At 46.2% G+C, this 20,487-nt stretch overlaps 1 protein-coding gene across 3 annotated transcripts in view; it reads left to right on the forward strand.

The window, feature by feature from the left end:
- Positions 1-20,487, forward strand: part of Samd4a (sterile alpha motif domain containing 4A) — a 213,697-nt gene that overhangs the window by 129,421 nt on the left and 63,789 nt on the right. For all 3 annotated transcript variants that reach the window (XM_041633953.1, XM_041633955.1, XM_041633956.1), the window contains exon 2: positions 2,886-3,404. In XM_041633953.1, coding sequence (XP_041489887.1) covers positions 2,886-3,404 — 519 coding nt within the window. The remainder of the gene's footprint in view (positions 1-2,885; positions 3,405-20,487) is intronic.

Here is a 20,487-nt window from a genome sequence, read left to right on the forward strand (position 1 = left end):
CTTCAGCATCATAGGAAAGCCCACAGGAAGAGAGTCCACGAGCACTTCTTATTGTTAGAAGGGCAAAGACTTCATTTTCTTCCCTCATCCTTCTTTTTCCCAAGTTGGTGATGCTTTTAATGGTTTCCCTTGTGTCGTCCCTGGTTTCTCTGTTTAAAAAACTAAATCTCCAAAGCCACTTCCCTCATCACTCTGACTGACGGGTCTGACTGATGCAGAGAAAGGGGAGGGAACAATGCACACGGCATCATTCCATTTAATCCAAGGGAGGCAGAAACTGTTGGTGCCACCCGTGACTGATTGATGATGCAGTGGAGGCTCCAAAAGGTTAAGCAATGTAACAAAATCCCACAGCAAATTAAGTCTGGGATTAAGTTCCATGCCTGACTCCAAAGACCATGCTCCTCCATTAGACACCATGCTTGCCGTGCTGATTGGTTGGTTAGTTTTCTGTCACTGTATCACAACACCCAAGAAGAGATGCACTTAAGAAGAGGAAAAGTTGATTATGACTCTCAGTTTGGAAGATTCCAGTCCTTGATGGCTGCTGAAGGAAACTGTCCCTCGTGACAGCCAAGAAGCAAAAAGAGAGGAGGTTGAGGTAGGGTTCTACTATCAACTTCAGGGTCATACCCCAAAGTGACCAGTAAAGCTCCCAGTAGACTCCTTGTGAATATCCCCAAACCGGGGACTAAGTCTTTAACATAGGACCTTCAGGGGACTCTAGATGAAGCCACAACACTGAGATGTTTTCATTGAAATTATTGTGACGAGACCCATGAGTTTGCAGCTTATAATTAACTCCTTCCAGCCTGAAGACACTGTGTAAAAGCCAGTGGGGATGCCCAGCTCTGTGGATGACTGTCCTCCTCCAAAACAAGCAGTCAGCAAGCATCGCTTGTCATTTGAATGAGGCAGGGACGGAAGCAGCAAAGACCAGTTCTTCACATGCAGGAACCTTGAGGAAACCGTTCTGTGAAGCGAGGTGTTTGTTGGGATAACTGGGCAGGGTGGTTCATGTCTGCTGTCTCAGCACAGAGGAGGCTAAGGTCAAGAGTCACCATGAGTTTGAGGCAAGCCAGGGCTCCCGAGTGAGAGACCTTCTATCAAAAAACAAAAAGACAATCACTGAGGTCCCTAGAATAACCGGGTTCTTGGGGATAGAAAATGGTGTGGTGGCTTCCAAAGGCTAGGAAAAGGAGTGGGAGATTTTCTATCTGGAAAGTAACAAAGGTCTCCAGAGAGATTTCATATCACTGTGCTGTCCTTAACGACACTGAACTGTGCGTTTAAAATGCTTACTAGGATGCGTATTTTGTCACAGCAAGAACAAAGAGATCTCGGCTCTGGCAGGATAGCTTAGCTGGTAAAATGCTTGCTTGTAAGTATGAGGACCCAAGTTCAATCCCAGGAACCCAGGTAAAAAATGCCAAATATACAGCACTCAGGAGGCAGAGGCAGGCGGATCTCTGTGAGTTCGAGACCAGCCTGGTCTATAAGAGCTAGTTCCAGGACAGGCTCCAAAACCACAGAGAAACCCTGTCTCGAAAAACCAAAAAAAAAAAAATGCCAAATATAGCAATGCATGCTTGTAATTCTGGCCCCAGAGAAACAAAGATAGAAGGATCCCTGGCGCTCACTGGCCAGCCAGCCTAGCCTAGCTGTTGATCTCTGGGGACATCTTGTCCCAAAGGATGTGGATGATGTTCTGTAGGATAACATCCAATGTTGTCCCGGTCCTCCATACACTTAAGCATGCACGTGCATACATGTGCTGCATGCATGCAACCATACCAATATCATTTTTAAATAAAAAAATCCCATGAACATCTTCATATAAAGATGAATAATTTACTAGTGTGATCCAAGGTGTCCCTGGAGCTGAGCTTGGCTCCTTTGCTCTATTTTCTTATTAAAAAAGCTGCAGCTGGCAGAGCTAGGGTTTGGACACCATGTTGGGTCCTTTTCTCCTGACATTCTTCTATGTAGGAAATTGAACCAGCTTCACACACGTCCCTTCTCCAGCATTTGAGACACTTTAAACAGACGCTTGGAGCGGGAAGACTGCTTCACTCCGTGGATTCCTCCAAATTTGTTTAGCCTGGTCCTTGTCTATCTAAGGCTGTGCCTGGTCTTGTCTAAGAAGGAAGACACAGCTGCCAATTCTTTTTGGTTGGACCAAACTAGTTGTCATCTCTTTGCAGATATGAGTGAGAATTAGAGACCCCAAAACATCTAAGCATTGATTTGTTGACTTTTTAAACCTTTTTGAAAAATGGAGATTATATTAATTTTTAGTTTATGTATATGTACTTGCCTATATGTGTGTCTGTGCACAGTCTATGTGCAGAGGAAGCCAGAAGAGGATGTCAGATGCTCTGGGACCGGAGTACTGACAGTTGTGAGCCACCTTGTGCCTGCTGGAAATTGAACCCAGGACCTCTTGAAAAGAAGTCAAGTGCTCTCGAACAATGAGCCACCTCTCCAGTCCCAATAATTTAGTTTTTTGAGACAAAGACTCATGTAGTTCATGCTGCCTAAATAGTAGTGGATAACGTTGAGCTGATTCTCCTGCCTCTACCTTCCAAGTACAAGATTACAGGCCTTCACCACTACACCCGGTGCAAAGGATCAAGCGTGGGGCCTGTGAAGGCTAGGACACATTCTACTTTCTACACACTCCAAGAGTGTTTGAACTATATCTCATTGAAGTCTCTGGCCCCTGAAAACCTTAAGACAGTTATCCAGTCTCATACACAGACAGTCTTGAGGACATTTAGGCACGGTGTCTCAGTTGAGACTCTAAACCACAGAAATTTACAGCATGTTGTTTAGTGTGATTGTGGGTGTATTTGCTTATGTGTCCTGTGTACTTTCCCTTTCAGGAATCATTAACCAATGGCAACAGGAATCCAAGGATAAAGTGATTTCCCTTCTGTTAACTCACCTGCCTTTGCTGAAGCCAGGAAACCTCGACGCAAAAGTAGAGTATATGAAACTGCTGCCCAAGATCCTGGCGCACTCTATCGAACACAACCAGCACATTGAGGAGAGCAGACAGCTGCTGTCCTATGCTTTGATCCACCCGGCCACTTCCTTAGAAGACCGAAGTGCTCTCGCCATGTGGCTAAATCATTTGGAGGACCGTACATCGACCAGCTTTGGCAGCCAGAACCGAGGCCGCTCGGACTCTGTGGATTATGGACAGACGCACTATTATCACCAAAGACAGAACTCAGACGACAGGCTTAATGGGTGGCAGAACTCTCGGGATTCTGGGATTTGCATCAGCGCCTCCAACTGGCAGGACAAAAGCCTGGGCTGTGAGAATGGCCACGTGCCCCTCTACTCTTCGTCATCCGTCCCCACCACAATCAACACGATTGGAACCAGCACAAGTACGAGTAAGTCCTCTGGAACCCCTTTAGTGCATTCTGGTTTGGTGACTTGCTGTGTGTGGCACGTCCTGCTGACATGGTCTGCTCTGAGCACCCTGTAACCCTGGGAGGAGAGGGCTGGTGGCAGCCGGCTGTGGGAGAGGGCTCTTTGGACCTAGAATCTGTTGCTCTTTGGCTCTGGAAAGATAAAAATTCTGGGCAGGTTAAAATGATGGATGGTCCAAATTTGGGGTTTAGACAGAGCAAAAATAAAGAAATGAGAGAAGAGAGAGTCCGTGGTGAAAGAAGGAAACCGTTCTGTTTCCACAAATAAAAATGACTTTCACCCTGGGACTCGGGGCTCTGCAGAGACATTGAGTTACTGTGTGCTTCTCTGAAACTGATGTTAACCCATGGTTGACCAGCCAGCCTCATGGCTTTGTGCATTGTCTCCTCCTCTTCCTTCTTCTGTTCCTTCTCCCCCTTCTTCCCCTCCTCCTCCTTCTTTCCTTATATATGTTTCTCTTTTAAAAATCAAAATCACCGGAATGTCTCTTCCCCTTGCATTTTCTGGCTGAACCCTCAGTTTGTTGGGTGGTCCCCGAGCAGGTCTGCTGACCAGAATGCTGCTCTGTGCTGTGGCCTGGCCTTCCTCTCAGTCTAACATGTTAGAAAAGGAGGCTCAGGAGATGCTTTGTGAGAAGGGAGAGCTGATGACAGTCTTGCCTCTCTTGACCACTCCATAGTGGGCACGAGGGCTGGGAGTCCTTTCTATGGTGTCCTGCTTAGGCCAAGCGAGATGGCCAACCTCCACTCATGCCTGTATACAGTGGTTCTGTGGAAGGGTGACTGCCACCAAACATCACTCTCGGTGCTGATTTGCCCATAGCTGACTGTTGCAGCACTCCCAGGATAACTCTCAACTTTCTTGGAGGAAAAGTTTTGCGCTTGAACCCAAATGTGCTTGTCAGCATGCAGAAAAACCCTCTATGAAAAGAGGCGCGGAGAAAGTAGCTCGGTGATACACTGCTTCCCCAGCATGCGTGAGGCATGGACTCAGTCCGCAGCACCGCAAGCAGATGGAAGAAGATAAGGGAGGCTTTAAAAGGAGCAGCAATGCCTTGGCCGCTACTTGAGTCTTTTGGCTGTTAGAACTCTTTAAATAGTGTTCTCAAATAATTAGAAATGTCAAAGTATAGCTATGTTAGTCCAAATAGCACATTGCTATAATAATCAACACTGAAGGTGGTGCTCTCCCTTGGGCACAATGTAAGTTTTTTTGTTTTGTTTCTTTTTTTTTTTACATTTATCTCTTAGTACCTTGGAAAATTATGAGTTACGGGAGAGAATCACACTGTTGACATATGAGCAAGAGAGTCTGCAGCAGTTAGCATCCTTCACAGAGTCGTAATCCATCAAGAACAACATTTATTAGTCTCTGTGTAACAGAGTGATGACTGGGACCTCTTAGCCTGGGTTTCCTGGGTGAGTGGCAGGATCCAGTTATGATCACAGAAGTACTTGGTAACTGAGGAGATGAAGGTTCTGAGCAGCCCGCCATCTTCTCTGTGCATGCTCTTTGTCATTCATCCCGAATTTAGTCTCGGATCATTGCACATGTCATACTGCAGGTGATTTACGCAGCATCAGGTTTCGACGGTATTTGAACATGCTTATAAGATTGTAGTCAGCCACCACTCACTTGAGCAGTGACTGCCCAGCCCAATGGAGAAGGTTGAGGATGGCCCCCATGGCTGTCTTGCCCTTGTGTACTTGAGTTGCAAAGGACTGGAGGTTTCACCAGGTAACTATCTAGAAGACAAGAGGAGTTTCAGAGCATCAGCAGAAACTATGAAGGATCTCAGATCTCCCTTCTAGAACATTCCCTTCCAGAACTTAGGCCACACCAACTTTGAATTTCAGGGATTACTACCCTGAATGGCCATGGTAGTTCAGTTATGTTTCTCAGAATTGCAAGCCTTTGGGTTATTAGTTTAGTCATGAGTCTATGAAATATACACCAAGTCCTGAGAGACAGCCTGAAAAAGTAGAAAGCTGGTGGACTTGAATGCCAATACCCTCCATGGTCTAAAACTAGACCTGCAGTTTGCTAATTGCAACTTGGTCGGGTTATTAACTCCTTGGAACAAAGCTCCCCCTTGTAAAATGAGAGCATTCCTGATGCTTATCCTCTCAGTCTGTAGGAAGACCATGTCCTGGCCATAGTAGCAGGGAGCACAGCACATAGCAGGTGTGCACTAGAGGGGAGCACAGCACACAGCGAGTGTGCACTAGACGGGAGGACAGCACATTGTAGGTGTGCACTAGATGGGAGCACAGCACACAGCGGGTGTGCACTAGATAGGAGCACAGCACATAGCAGGTGTGCACTAGATGGGAGGACAGCACACAGTAGGTGTGCACTAGACGGGAGGACAGCACATAGCAGGTGTGCACTAGAGGGGAGGACAGCACACAGTAGGTGTGCACTAGAGGGGAGCACAGCACACAGTAGGTGTGCACTAGAGGGGAGCACAGCACATAGCAGGTGTGCACTAGAGGGGAGCACAGCACACAGTAGGTGTGCACTAGACGGGAGGACAGCACACAGTAGGTGTGCACTAGAGGGGAGCACAGCACACAGTAGGTGTGCACTAGAGGGGAGCACAGCACATAGCAGGTGTGCACTAGAAGGGAGCACAGCACACAGTAGGTGTGCACTAGAGGGGAGGACAGCACATAGTAGGTGTGCACTAGATAGGAGGACAGCACATAGTAGGTGTGCACTAGATAGGAGGACAGCACATAGCAGGTGTGCCCTAGAAGGGAGCACAGCACATAGTAGGTGTGCACTAGATAGGGGGACAGCACATAGCAGGTGTGCACTAGAAGGGAGCACAGCACATAGTAGGTGTGCACTAGATAGGAGGACAGCACATACAGGTGTGCACTAGAAGGGAGCACAGCACACAGTAGGTGTGCACTAGATAGGAGGACAGCACATAGCAGGTGTGCACTAGAAGGGAGCACAGCACATAGTAGGTGTGCACTAGATAGGAGGACAGCACATAGCCAGAAGAGGGCACCAGACCTCATTACAGATGGTTGTGAGCCACCATGTGGTTGCTGGGAATTGAACTCAGGACCTTTGGAAGATGCTCTTAACCTCTGAGCCATCTTTCCAGCCCCCAGTTTTGTTAATTTTTAAAAAGATGTATGCTTTTGTTTTATGTTTGAGTATTTTTCCTGCAAGTAAATCTGTGTACTGTGTGCATGCTTAGTAACCATGGAGGCCAGAAAAAGACATCAGGTACCCTGGAACTGGAGCTACAGATGGTCCTGACCAGCTATGTGGGTGATGGGAATCGAACCCAGACTGTTTGGAAGAGCAACAAGCACTGTTCTCAATGAGACATCTCTCCTGTTCTCTTATTTTAATTTTAACCTAGTTTCATCCAGTGACTAATTTTGTATCCCTTAGGTCATTATACCTTCCAAAATGTGGCTTTGAGGCTTCTTTCCTATATAGGTTCCCAATCCTCCTACAGACAGTTTCTGTCTGTCCAGTGCTGAGACTGCTGAAATCCAGGGGAAGCAGAAGCAGAAGGCATTTCTCCTGCATGGCAGGGAGAGAGAGGCTGTATCAATTGGTGTCATAACTGAAAATTAGAGACTGCTTTCTGTCTGACTTAGTGCTCAGACACATTCCAGAGAAGCAAAGTGTCAGATGATCTGTAGAGGCTGCTCCAGGGTCTGTAGGGTCAGTGTTACTGGAATGGTTGGCTGCCGTGGCCCATTTTGTGTAGCTATAACAGAATAGCTGTTATAACAGAATGGCCTGGGTAAGTTACACACCAGAGAAGTTTGTTAGGCTTATGGTTCTGGAGGATGGTAAGACAAAGGTGGAGGAACCATCTCTGGTGAGCATCTTCTATTGTGCATCATTACACGGCCGATGGCATTTCACGGTGAGAGGAATGGCTGTGGGCTGCTAAGCAAGACTGAACTCACTTTTGTAACAAAACAACACTAATTCATTCATAATGGCAAAGCCACATGACTTTATTAATTCTCTAAGGTCCCACTTCTCAAGCCTGTTGCTTTGGGGTCAGTTTTCCAGCTCATGAATGCTGGGACGCACATTCAGACTGCACTAGGCTGTAAGGGCTATGAATGCTTGGCATGGAAAGATTCTTGTGATCTGGGGGCGTGGAGGGGGTCAAGCTTTAGCAGAGGAGATAGGGAGGAAACCTGGAGGAGAGCTCAGGGAAGAATGTTCACTCAGAGCAGAGGGATGGAGTTGTGGGTGTGCAGGCAGGATGGAAAAGAGTGGAGAAACAGGCAGTCATGAAGGGAAGGTGGAGGGCAGTGAAAGCAGACTGGAGGAAGGGCTGTGAGCTCTGCTCAAGAGGCTGAACAGAGTGTGAGCAGTGCTGTACTGGGATTGGTCACCTCTAAGCAAACCAATGGGCAACAAACATTGGGCACAAAGTCAGTGAGTTTCAAAGCCTGTGCTGTGAAATCGTACAAGCACCATTAGAACGAGAGAAGAAACAAAGCGGCAGGAAAATTCTGGGTGGTTATAGCTGACTGATAGGAATGTACACTAGTCCAGCCACTGTGGAAACCAGTGTGGAGGTTTCTCAGAAAACCAGAGATGGGGGATGGAGAGATGCCTCAGCAGCCATGAGCTTGCTGCTCCTGTAGAAGCCGGAGTTTTGTCCCCAGAACCCACATTGAGCAGCTCATTGCTTCCGGTAACTCCAGCTTCAGGGAGTCCAACTCCCTCTTCTGACTTCTGTGGCTTTGCATTCACGTGCACATACTAACACACAGACGTACATACTAACACACAGAGATACATACTAACAGACATACATACTAACACAAGACATACATACTAACATAGAGACGTACATACTAACATAGAGACGTACATACTAACATACAGACGTACATACTAACACAGAGACATACATACTTAACACACAGACTACATACTAACACACAGAGATACATACTAACACACAGACATACAAACACAAGACATACATACTAACACAGAGACATACATACTAACATACAGATGTACATACTAACACACAGACGTACATACTAACACACAGACGTACATACTAACACAGAGACTACATACTAACACACAAACTACATACTAAACACACAGAGATACATAATTTAAAATCCTAATTAAACAAACCTGACAATTGATATTTCATGCAATACAGCTAAACCACTCCTGAATGTTATAGCACTAGTTACAGAAGCTAAATTATAGAACTAACAGGTGTCCAGAAGCAAAATAATGGATAAGGAAAATGCATAGCTACACACGAGGAAACTTTCCTCCGTCACTCACTCACTCACTCACTCACACACACACACACACACACACACACACACACACATCATAGTTATATATAAAATCATAGTTATCTATGGATAGGTAAGGTGTCTAGAAGAGCCGGGGGACTAACAGGAGGATAGGAGGGGGAGGAAAGAGAGGGTAAAAAGGCATAAGGGAAGTGTGTTCAAAATATATTTTAAAAAATTAAATAAAGCAGTTGTTCCCAGGTGAAATTATTAGATTAGGATTCATTGTTGGCATGGATGAACAGTATTGATGACTCACTTGCTCATTCATGTAGACAATGTTTATTGAAACTCCTATAGGGCTAGGCTGCTTGAGGCATCTTGGACTCATCAGTGGATAAGACCCCCTTGACATCGCTTGTGGGGCAGTCTAGTTTGTATAAATTCGAGTATAAAAGTAAGCCATATGGTCCATTAGACTTGGTAAGTCATAGGGAGAGTCAAACGAGGAAGCCTAGGTCCAGTTGGCAAGGTGGCTAGGGATGAAGTTAGCTGGTCAGGGCAAGCCTTGCTGGGATGTGATGTAGGTGCAGGAATTAGAAGCATTACTGCCCCCAAAGCTAGGGTAAAGATTCCTAGACTTAACGCCCAATTTAGTCAGAGACAAACAAGAAGGTTGTTGTCTAGAGGAGAGTGTGGTAGATAGTGGTGAGATTGCTGGACAGGAAGCACTATTGAGGTCACTGTTGTGACAAAGACTTCCACTTCAGCTCTCACCAAAGCAGGAAACTACTGGGTTTTTTTTTTTTTTTTGGCAGGTGAGGGGTGTGGTTCAGCTCACATTCTAAAGGAATTCATTGGCTGCTATGTCTGTGGACGTACTGTACCAGGGCAAAGACAGATTCAGAAAGATCGTTTTGGAGGCTGATATCATCACCATCCAGGCAAGAGACCGTGATGGCTGGAAGCAGGATAGCCACATTAGATGGGTGAAAAGCAGACAAAACATCAACCAGCTCACCTGCTTTAAAATTCTTGTCTCATTATTTCTCTCTCATTCAGTTTTACAATTAGTAAAGGGGACGCAGGAGACGACAGCAATGTGACCCGGGGGTGTGGGGTGGGGTGGGGTACCTGCGCCACTCCTGGAAGGATGGCGGTACTTCCGGCTGACATGGGTAAGTCTGAACTGGTCAAGTGGAGGAGATCTGGGAGAACTCAGTGTCATAGCTGGTGTGCTTGGCCTGAATGATGGAGAATCAGATGCTGAGGAGGTGGTAGGAGGTGCTAAATATGTAATTTGGAAAGGAGGCATAGTGACTGGGTAGCATTTAAAGCAATGAGACTAAATGATAATACAGGGTGGAGACAACCAAGGACTCACAGCCTGGGCTGCTGAACCTGGAGGCCAGAGGAATGAAGGCAAAGTCACAAATCAATCTAATGGGAGCTGCCTAGTTAGAGAAGATGAAAGCCTTATGAGGCCAATGAAGGAAACACTACAGAGAGAGAGAGAGGGAGGGAGAGAGAGAGAGGAGAGCGAGAAGGATGAGCTGAGTGAGGTGTATTGACAGGACTAGGAATTAGCCATCATCTACTGATCAAGGAAGGATAATAGAGATAAATCAAGGGCTCTTGGCATATGGCGAATATCGAAGGTTGAGTCAGCGATTTCAAAGAGGCAGATGATGAACTAGACCCAAGCTTGATTTTGATTGGATGCTGTCTTCTAGATGATGTTGTAACATAGAGATGGAGAAAAATGTTATTTGTTGGAGATTTAAAAATAGATAAAAAGAGCCACTCAGTGTTTTTTTAAAGGGAAATAATAGGAAAAGACCAAAAATGGTAGCCCCAGAATAAGTCCTATCCCACCTGTTTTCACCTATTCAGTGACAGATGCTGAACCAAATGAGACATCACCTGTCGTAGCCTAAGACAAGCCACCATGTGGCCTTCTGTTAGTCTGTTCAGCCTGATGACTAAGAATGTTACCCGGGCATTAGTGGCATACTCCTTTAATCCCAGCACTCAGGAGGCAGAGGCAGGCAGATCTCTGAGTTGGAGGTCAGCCTGGTCTACAGAGCTAACTTTAGGACAGCCAGAACTACACAGAAACTTGGTCAAAAAATAAAAACAAACCAAAACAAAAAAGAACGTACAGATTATTTTACTGGGAGTTGATGGGAGCAGCAAAGTTCAAAGTATCGGGCATCACAGTCTTGCACAAAGTTTGGTTAACTTTCTTTCAGCTGCCAAGGGAGAGCAAGACTAGGGTGCAGAGAAGCCACGCCAGGGAAGGCTGAGCATTTCCTAGCTTAGGTGCGTCTACCCTCCTCCAGTGGGGGTCAGTGTCACCTCAGCTGCGCCAGACTATTTGTCTGACCGTTTTCTACCCTTTGCTGGTCAGTTTAGACCTGGTTTTAAACAAAACAAGCAGCTAGGAGTGCCATGAAATCATTTCTAGTCAATTGCAATAGTCCTTGATTCCCGTTGGTGGGAGGCGACGGCTGGGCGCTGAATCTAAGGCTCCATGCCAGCAGCATGCCTTGTAACCTCTGGTTTCCTTCTGAGACAGGGCTCTCCTAGGTTGCCCAGGCTGCACCTTTTGTGATGCTCCTGCCTCAGCCTGGGATAACAAGCACTGGTCAACTGTCCTACCTTGTAATTGTTTGTTTGGGACATTATGGTGTTTGTTTTGAGACAGGGTCTCACCATTTAGCTCTGACTGGCTTGAAGCTTACTGTGTGTATCAGGCTGATCCAGAACTCAGAAAGATGCCTAGGCCTGCCTCCCTAGCACTGGGATCAAAGGTATGCGATACCACTCTTTATTCTGGCATTCTTTACATCTGGATACACATGCCTGTCTTGCTAACCCAGCATAAACTGGGAAGTCTGCATATCACAATGGCCCCGGTAGCCCCATTTGGTTACCCCCGCCCCAGATTCACAGTCTGGTTTCAATTGTTAGGGTTTGTCTTATTAATCTTAATTCATGTTTTTCTGGTTGGTAGAAAGAACACGTTGGAAAAAAAATTGGCAGCCCCAACCCCCCCGCCACATACATAAGTACATTGATGCTAACACTCAGTGGCATAGCATTTAGGATTTAAAACACTTTTCACAAATATTAATTTATTTAGCCCTCCAAACTCCATGATGTGGACATGTTTGCTGTGTTCATTTGACAGAGAAGGGAACTGCCACAAAGAGGTTAAGTAATTTGATGGACAGCACAGACTGCCTTAGCTAGGATTTCAGCCCAGGTGGGGAGGTCCTCGTGCCTTTTCCTTCTACCTATATCTTCAGCAGTCAACTGAGTCACCAGTAACAATGGCTAGATCCGTGGCACACCCAGGACCAGCCACCCTATGGCCTCGGCAGTCTCCACAGGCACAAGTCCCCACCAACACTGCTGGTCTCTGTGACTTCCCAAAGCTGAGGGGCTGCTGCTGTGATGCCCCACATCCCTGCTGTTCGCACCTCACCTTGCTGTGAGCTCTTCACACCCTTGCTCAGCCTTCAGTCAGCATGGTCACCTCCGACCTTCCTGGTTGTCGGCTCCTGGGACTCCTCAGGAACAAGGACCCTGTTTCTTTATCCCACTTTCCCAGCATCCAGAACACTGTACGGCTCAAAAAGTCACAGGGATTTTGGAGATGGAAAGTTCTTGGTCTGCCTCCGGACACCACTCTCCCAGGGCAGAGCCTCCCAGATAATGGCTGCCTCTCGCTAAGCCCAGATGTGGCCTCTGGATCCTCCTCCATATGCCTCTGCTAGGCAGCCACTATAATTCAATAAGAAATGACGTTAGACCTAAAGACTGTGCCCATCTCGGCAAAGATGTTTGCTGAACGGTGGGGCTTAAGTTCCTAGGCTCACACGCAGGCAGACGTTCATGAAAGCAATGAATTTCCAAACTAAACAGGAAAATGTCCCTCAGAACACACTAGCGTTTAGCAGCGAGACTGATGGCTCAGCTTCTGCCAGGTCCTCGTGGTGACGTTTATTTTTTCTTCTTCTTTGTGCCTTCTGTTGACAGATTGGTTCCAATACCGAAGGCTTGAAAAAAAGAAAGTGGGATCTTGGCTGGAGAGGGAGATAGTGATATGAATTGATACTTGTAATCAAAAGCCATGGGATATTCACAAATTCATTCAAAAAAAGAGTGTATATAAAAATTGCCAGGCTCTGAGTAAGGCTTGTTATCTGGTTAGTCTGTTTAATTGGCTTGGATTAGTCCGTCTCCTGCCATTGATGAGATGGTGTGGTTCTGATATGTGACTGGGGAAAGCTGAGTAATGGGTCCATGAGAATTGACTGTAATATGCTCACAGTTTCTTATAAATCTAGAATTATTTCAAGCTTGACGCCTAAAAGGCATAAGCCGTCCGCGACAGCACAATGAAAACAAGAACGTGGGTTTGAAGCCAGTCTCAGCTCCTTGGTGAGCTCAAGGCCAGCCTGAAACTTTAAGAAAACAAACAGGGAAAAGGTAAGAAGGATGCTCACTTGGGAGAGATGGCACCTGCATTTTCATGCATGTGCGCAGGTGCCATAGTGTGGCTCTTTGCCTTCCTGGGGAATGGAGGGAGCTTTTCTACCTATGAAAGGGCTCTTAGGTCTGCCAAGTCAACATCTCAAATAAAGCACTGATAGTAAATGAGGCAGTGGCAGGGGGGAAGGTCTAAGGTAAAGGGTTCCTTTGGAAGCCCCAAAAGTCTAAGGGAAAAATCCCCTTAGCATCTACCCCATAGGCAGCAGGACCGGCTGTCTCAGGATGGCCCTTTGGCTCACACAGCCCTTCTTTCCCAAATACTGTCTTGTACATTTTCCTACAAAGCTACAAAGCATTTGGGGCTTATTCCTCCAAGCCTGCGAGAGTGTACCAGAAGCAAGGTGGAGAGAGATCACTCAGAACCAGGCCTAGTGAGCCGGAGACAGAAGCTAAGACCCAGCTCACCTCATGGGCCGTGGGTTGTCCCCACCCTAAGTCTCGTGGGACACTAGAAAATTTGGAAAAGCCTAATCCTTGTACATTATTATTTTATTAATATTTTTGTGTCTTTTACCAACAGATAATTTTTGACCATGGAAAAATTCTTCCCCTAAATCTAACCAGCCTAGAGTAACTGAAAAATCCCACAGTTTCCTTAACCCCACATTTGTTTTTCAAAGAGATAGCTAATGAAGTAATTGGTGTGTTCCTGTGAGAGGCATTTGTAACAGCTGCTATGATGTATTTTTAGCTGTAGCCTCCTTCCCCCTTGGGGAAACTTTTTTTTTTTTGGTATGGCACTAGTCTTCCCTACACACACCGCATTGTAAAGATGGCCTGGGGATCTCTCAGAGGACCAGCACTGCCGTTGACAAATCTCTCTCTCCTTTGCCAGAGTCCAAAGGTTTTATGCGGCCCTGCTTTTCCTCACAACACTTAGTGTTTGTTTGTTAGGGCTTGAGGAAGAGCAATCAGAAAAACACCATAGTAAGCAAGAAGTCTTCTAATGGCTCCTGTGTCAGAGACCCTGCTGCCCTGAAGGAGGCCAAAACCTCTGTGGGCACCGCATACCTTTGGTCATGAGGGTGAGCCACCCCTTCTCATCTGGGAAGATTTTTTTTAGACTTTAATGACAGCAAGGATTATTAAACGCTAGATGAGCTACCAAGAAAGATAGCCATGTCCCCGTCCCTTACCATACTTTAAAAATAGGACAGGTTCTGGCTGCAATCAGTAGCTTGTGTTGGATTAGCCCTGCAGGGAGAATGAGAAAGCAGGGGCATCTTAAAACTCGTGTGAAGCCATACAGTCTTACAAGCTCTGTTAGTCCACCAGATTTGGAGCCTTATTCCAATGCTAGCTCCTGTGCCAACAACTGGAAAACATTTCAATTTGCATTTGTTTTTTGTTAGATCTCAGGGTCATAGGGGACCAGGTATCGGGTTATGATGTCAAAAGAAGTATGAATGTAGCTTATCCATAGCTCTGATAACTAGATCAAGCATGTAAATTTAAGTTTCAGGTGCCAGATGAATGTAAATCTGAGCGAGACCGAGCCAGAGAGGGGACTACGCATATGGCCCTGTTCTTGTATGTGGGTGTGCACATGCCCTGGAGGACAGGGGACATCTTCGTCATTGTTCCTCAGGTGCCATCCACCTTGTGATTTGAGAGTGCATATCCCTGGCCTGGAATTCACCAAGTAAGCTAAGCTAACTGACCAGGAAGTCCCAGAAACCTGCATGTCTCTTTCTCTCTCCCTATTCCCGAGATTACAAGCTCATGTTTCCATGCCCAGATTTTTGGTTTGTGTTACTGTTTTGTGCATTTTGTTTTGGTTTAGTCTGCTTTTTTGAGATAGAATTTCACTTTGTGGTTCTGGCTGGCCTGGAACTTGCTATGTAGACCAGGTTGGCCTTGAACTCACAGAGATCACCCCGCCTCTGCCACTTTCTCCCACCTGTTAGGTTCAATGACATTTAAGCCAATAAAGAAAAAGCCATGGCATAAGGAAGCATGGGAAACTGAGGTAGGAGAATGTTGGGTTCAGACCAGTCGAGGACACAGTGAAACTCTGGAAAGAGGAAGAACAGCCATTTTTAAATGTTTAAAGAAGAAGCAAGATGGTAGGAGGCCTCCAACAGGTTCCCAAGGTCCAAGTGTTTGGTCCGTTGTCATCAACAGATCCCATCACGACAGCTAGGGAGCAGAACGAATGATCAAACCGGGCTGCTTTGAAAGTTTCAGCCAACGTTGCTGAAACACTCCTCAGCAAGACCCACAAGGAACTAAACTTTTTTTTTTGTTTTTTTTTTTTTTTGGTTGGTTGTTTTTTTTTTTTGGTGACATACACAAATGTAGGTCAGGGGACAGCTCTCTGGAGACAATTCGTTCCTGGAAAGGCATAGGATTCAGGAGTTAGGACCTCGGAATTGTGAGCAAATGCTTCTACCCGCAGAGCTAGCTCAGTTCCCACAGCTGAAAGTTTTTATAACAGATTGCTTTGGGCGCTCATCTGGTTTGATCAGCCTGGTACCAGTCAGTTTTTCATTACCAGTGAAGGTATGTGAGACAGGCTAAGTTTATTTAAATAAAAAGAAGGAGATTCACTCAACCCCCAGTTTGGGGAGCCCAAGGGCTTGGCACCTGCATGGGGTCAAATGTGGGAAGGAAGCACTTGTCTGTGCCACCTCATAGCAGATGGCATTTCAGAACTGTGGGAGCAAGTAGCCACAGGACAGTAGGGAAGTGAGAGGAACTGGGCAAGGCCAGGCTCAGGCTTCTATGACAAGCTTCAATGGGAACTACCTCGTGTTGTCTGAGGTTTTCTGTGTATCTCTGGGTGTCCAGTTCCCACAGCTGTTAAGTCCCAAAGAAAATCACACAGAGGTCTACATTAGTTATAAACTGATTGCCCCATTAGCTCAGGCTTCGTATTAACTCTTATAACATATATTAGCCCATTATTCTTGTCTATGTTAGCCACATGGCTCAGTATCTTTTTTTCAGCGAGGTAGTCACATCTTGCTTCTTCTGTGATAGGGTCAGGACTGCATCCTCTTCCCAGAATTCTCCTGTTCTCCTTGACCTGCCTCTACTTCCTGTCTGGTTGTCCCACCTATACTTCCTGCCTGGCTACTGGCCAATCAGAGTTTATTTAAAATATAAACAGATCATGATCCCACACCATACCTAGGACGTCATGGAAACCACACTAGTCACTCCCAAGAAGAACACCCTCAAGTGACCTAAAGACCCACTGTGTGGCCCTGTTAGAGCCCACACATGTCTCTTGTGCTACACTAGGGGCCATGCTCATCAATAAGATGATGAGAGACAACCCACATGCAATGTCATATAAAGGGAATCATAAGGATATGCATGGCATCTTAGATACTCGATTTAGATATAAACAACACAGTGACTTTTGCTTTGCTGTTGTCTTTAGAGTTATTTATTTTGTGTGTGGGTGCTCTTGGGTGTGTTTGAACACCACATGTGTGCAGTGCCTACAGAGGCCAGGAGAGGGCATTGGATCCCTTGGAGCCAGTCACAGAAGGTAGTGGCCATTTGGATGTTGTGGCTTGAACCTCTGTTCTCTGAAAGAGCAGCCAATGTTCTTAACAGCTGAGCCATCTCTCTAGCCCCCAACAAGATGTTCTTGATTGATAGCTAAAGGTATATTCATGGCTATTATTTAACTACTAAATCACCTTTATTCTTAGATAAAATAGGATAAGTTTTATTAGAAAATCTTTCAGTTGACCTGCTCAGAATGGAAATGTGATCACTGGGACAGCCATTTAAAGCATTGAATTATAGGAATAAGACCTTAAGTACATTCTCTTAAAACTTGGGTATATCCATCCCTCCATAGTCATTAAAACTTTTAAAAAAATTTATTTTGTATGTATGGGTGTTTTGCTTGCATGTGTGCCAATATACCATGTGATGGATGCCCACAGAGGCCAGAAGAGGATGTTAGATCCCCTAGAACTGGTGTTATAGAGGGTGCTGGGAATTGAACCCAGGTCCCCTGGAAGAGCAGCTAATGCTCTTAACCACTGAACCATCTCTCCAGTCCCCAAAGTCTTTTCATATAGGATTATATTGCGTTTCTCATCTATGTGACAAAAACGTAAGGAAGAAAGGAATTGGGGGCCCTCCTGGTTTCAGAAGGTGCAATCCATCGTGGCAGGGTGGGGAGGAGTGATGGGAGCATGGAGTGAGTCTTGTTCAAGGCACAAGGATGAAGCAAGGGGACTGACTCAGCAAGGACTGGCTGTCACCCCCACAGCCTCACCCAATGGCCTCTTTCCGCCATAGATCCCACTGCTTAAAGCCATCATGGTGCTGAGGACAGCACCACAGCTAGCAGCCAGCACCTGCAGAGCACGAGCCTATGGAGGGGTCAGGCCTCCACCCTCTGCTGCAGTGAGTCAAGTCGTATGGGCTGTGAGAGGCCTTCTACTAAGTTGTCTAAGGAGCAAGGTATAGAAAACACAAGTCACAATCTCATGCTCCCAAATCTGCTCCATCCTCATCCTGGGACATTAAGGCTTGCATTTAGTCTTTCCTGTTGGGGGGGGGGAGGAATAGATTTGATCAAAACACATATGCGTGTATACAATTCTAATAAAAATTAGAAGTCCCTTATAAGATCTTGAAAGACCGGTATTTGACTGGGGAAAAAAATGGCTCAGTGGTTAAGAGCAAATGTTGCTCTTGTAGACAGCCCGAGTTCAATTCCCAGCCCCCACATCAGGCAGCTCACAGCTGCCTGGAACTCCAGCATCCGGGAACCAGTGCCTCTCTGACCTCAATGGTCATGTGCACAGATGCATACACATGCACATAAATTAATAATAATGATAATAATAAAAAGAAGTAAAGACCCAGAAATACCAGGAACCCCTCAAGCGTTGCTCCAGTGACATATTAAATCTTGATCTGGCTTTTAGAGGAACAATAAAAAGTAAGGAAAGGTAGCTGTTAATGTTTTGACTTTGAGGTCCATTATCAAACAGGAATAAAGTTTAATGAGTAGTAAGTGGAGAAGTATTGTGTAAATTTATCAAAATCACCCCTTAAGAAGCAGGATGTCACCCATTAGCATACAGGTTCGGGGCACAGAAGTGTGACCAGCCCCAAGAGTTCAGAGTGTTCCCAGGAACAATAATGCATCTTATTAAAAAGGGCAGTGGGTTAGCGCTCTCTGTGTAGTTCTGAGTAGGCATAGACTCCCGGGGACTCCCTAGCATTTCCAAAGGCCCGAGGTTGATTTCTCCCAGGATCCTCTCTGTTTTGTTCTGTTTTCAAGGCGGGCAAGTCTCCAGCCCAGAAAGTAAGAGGATCAGCGCTCAGCACCATGATCCTGAGGGTGGCAAGGCCAGTGAGCTGATTAGATGGGGTGAGCCAAAGCTGGGAGAACTCCTTGCCGGAATCTGCACTCTGCACTTTAGAGAGAACCCCTTGCCAGAATCTGCTCTCTGAGCAGAAGGACTCTGGCCTCCTTCGTGCAGTAAAAAAGGATTGAAAATTAGTAAATATTACCTGGAATCTGGAAGCAGGAGGTGGGGGTGAGCCTGGGACTGGGAGAGGGAAACTTTCCTTTCTGTCACTCAGTGAGTCCGGGGCCAGCACTCTCACCCTCTTTACAAGGCATAGGAAGCAGAAGGTAGGGAGGAGCTTGTGGGAGGAAGGAGGGAAGGAAGGGTCTCTAGCAGAAAGGTGGATGAGGGGGTCCTGAGGAAAGGAACACGGGGATAACTTAGAAACTATTGGGGTTTATTAGGGGAAGGATAGCTCCGTGCTGCTCAGTTTTTAGAAAGAAAAGGATATGGGCAAGAAATGCTGGTCCAGGCCTTAGGGAAGGTAGAATTCTTGGAAGGTGGGGAATTCTACAAGATGAAATAAGAGATGTACATGGGGTGAGGGGTGAGACAAATTCTCAGTGTAGCCCAAGCTGCCCTAGAACTCTTATGGTCTATCTCAACCTCCCAACTACTAGAGTTACAGATTGCTACAGATTCATGAGGTCATATCCAGTCCTTTTCCTTTGAACACACACATAGACAGGCAGACATATGCATGCACTCACACACACACACACTCACGCACGCACACCCATCCTCCAGTGCACGAACTCATCCCCTCACTGTCCGAGGCCCACCAGGCCCAGCTGTTTGTCACCTCGATTCCGGGCCATATAAAACCATCCTCCCTGCATTTGTGGCTTCCTCACACTTGGTGGGATTCTTTTGGAAGCCTCTTTGTTTGAAGGGATTTGGTAACTATGAGGCACATTACCAGCCCTAGCCATGTTTCCACAGTGGAAGCAGGGTCATGCAACTCTGGGGCTATTTTCCCCTGCAGACTCAAAACAAAACAACACAAAGCCCCATCCAGCACCAAAGTCAAGAGCTACCCGTCAGTCCTAGGTTCCCAAGACAGTCTGATTAGCCTCCGTGGGTGCCAGAGGCTCACGAACACTGCCACAGCTGGAACATCAGCTTCCTTCAGAGGGACAGATGGGAGTTAGGAGGAAATGGAGCTGATTGTCCTTGTCGGCTGTCAGCCTCCACGCTGACAGAAAACATACCACTGAGATGGACGTTGCACTTCGTGCTTACATTCCTAAGAAGCTGCCAGAAACCATCTGTTTGAGTCAAATCATTCCCCATTGACTAAACTTGTGATTTGTAGTATAGATTGTGTGGATTTAGCTCGTTAATCTTCACCAGCAGGAACTCTTAAAATCTGAGATTCCAGTCCTCATCTCCTGAGATTCTCTCTTCATTCATAAGCTGGAACACGTTGGAGAGAATTTATGGAAAGCATTCCTGGCGGTGATTTTTTTTCTAGTGTGTATAGCAGATCTCCATATGTTGGGACGATCGAAGGGAATTTTGTTTTCTGTTGTAGAAAGCTCCATTATATAATGTTTTGGTCTGGCCTCTCCTGGCTGTTCTTGTAAATGCATAGAATGTGGTCTTCCCAAATATGGCCAGAAGGAGAGAAAGAGAGAGCGTGCTGACACACAAGTGGTCCAGCCTGGTCTGGATGGATCTGCATCCACTGGCTGGGCTGGGAGACTCCTCAAGATAAGAGAGCGCTTCAGCATTTGGAGGGATTGTCTGTAGTTGCTGGGTCTTCGGGAGCTGGGCTGTGAGAAAGCTGCTCCCACGTGCGTACCGTTCTTCAAGATGTTATTTTATGCTCGTGACACTGTCGTTAGCTCTGCTAAGTTTAGTGGTATCATTTTTAGCGCCTCAACTGA

The sequence above is a fragment of the Microtus oregoni genome, unplaced genomic scaffold (assembly GCF_018167655.1).
Source record: "Microtus oregoni isolate MIOR12 unplaced genomic scaffold, Mior012 000045F_ref0000178, whole genome shotgun sequence".
Taxonomy (NCBI): Eukaryota; Metazoa; Chordata; class Mammalia; order Rodentia; family Cricetidae; genus Microtus; species Microtus oregoni.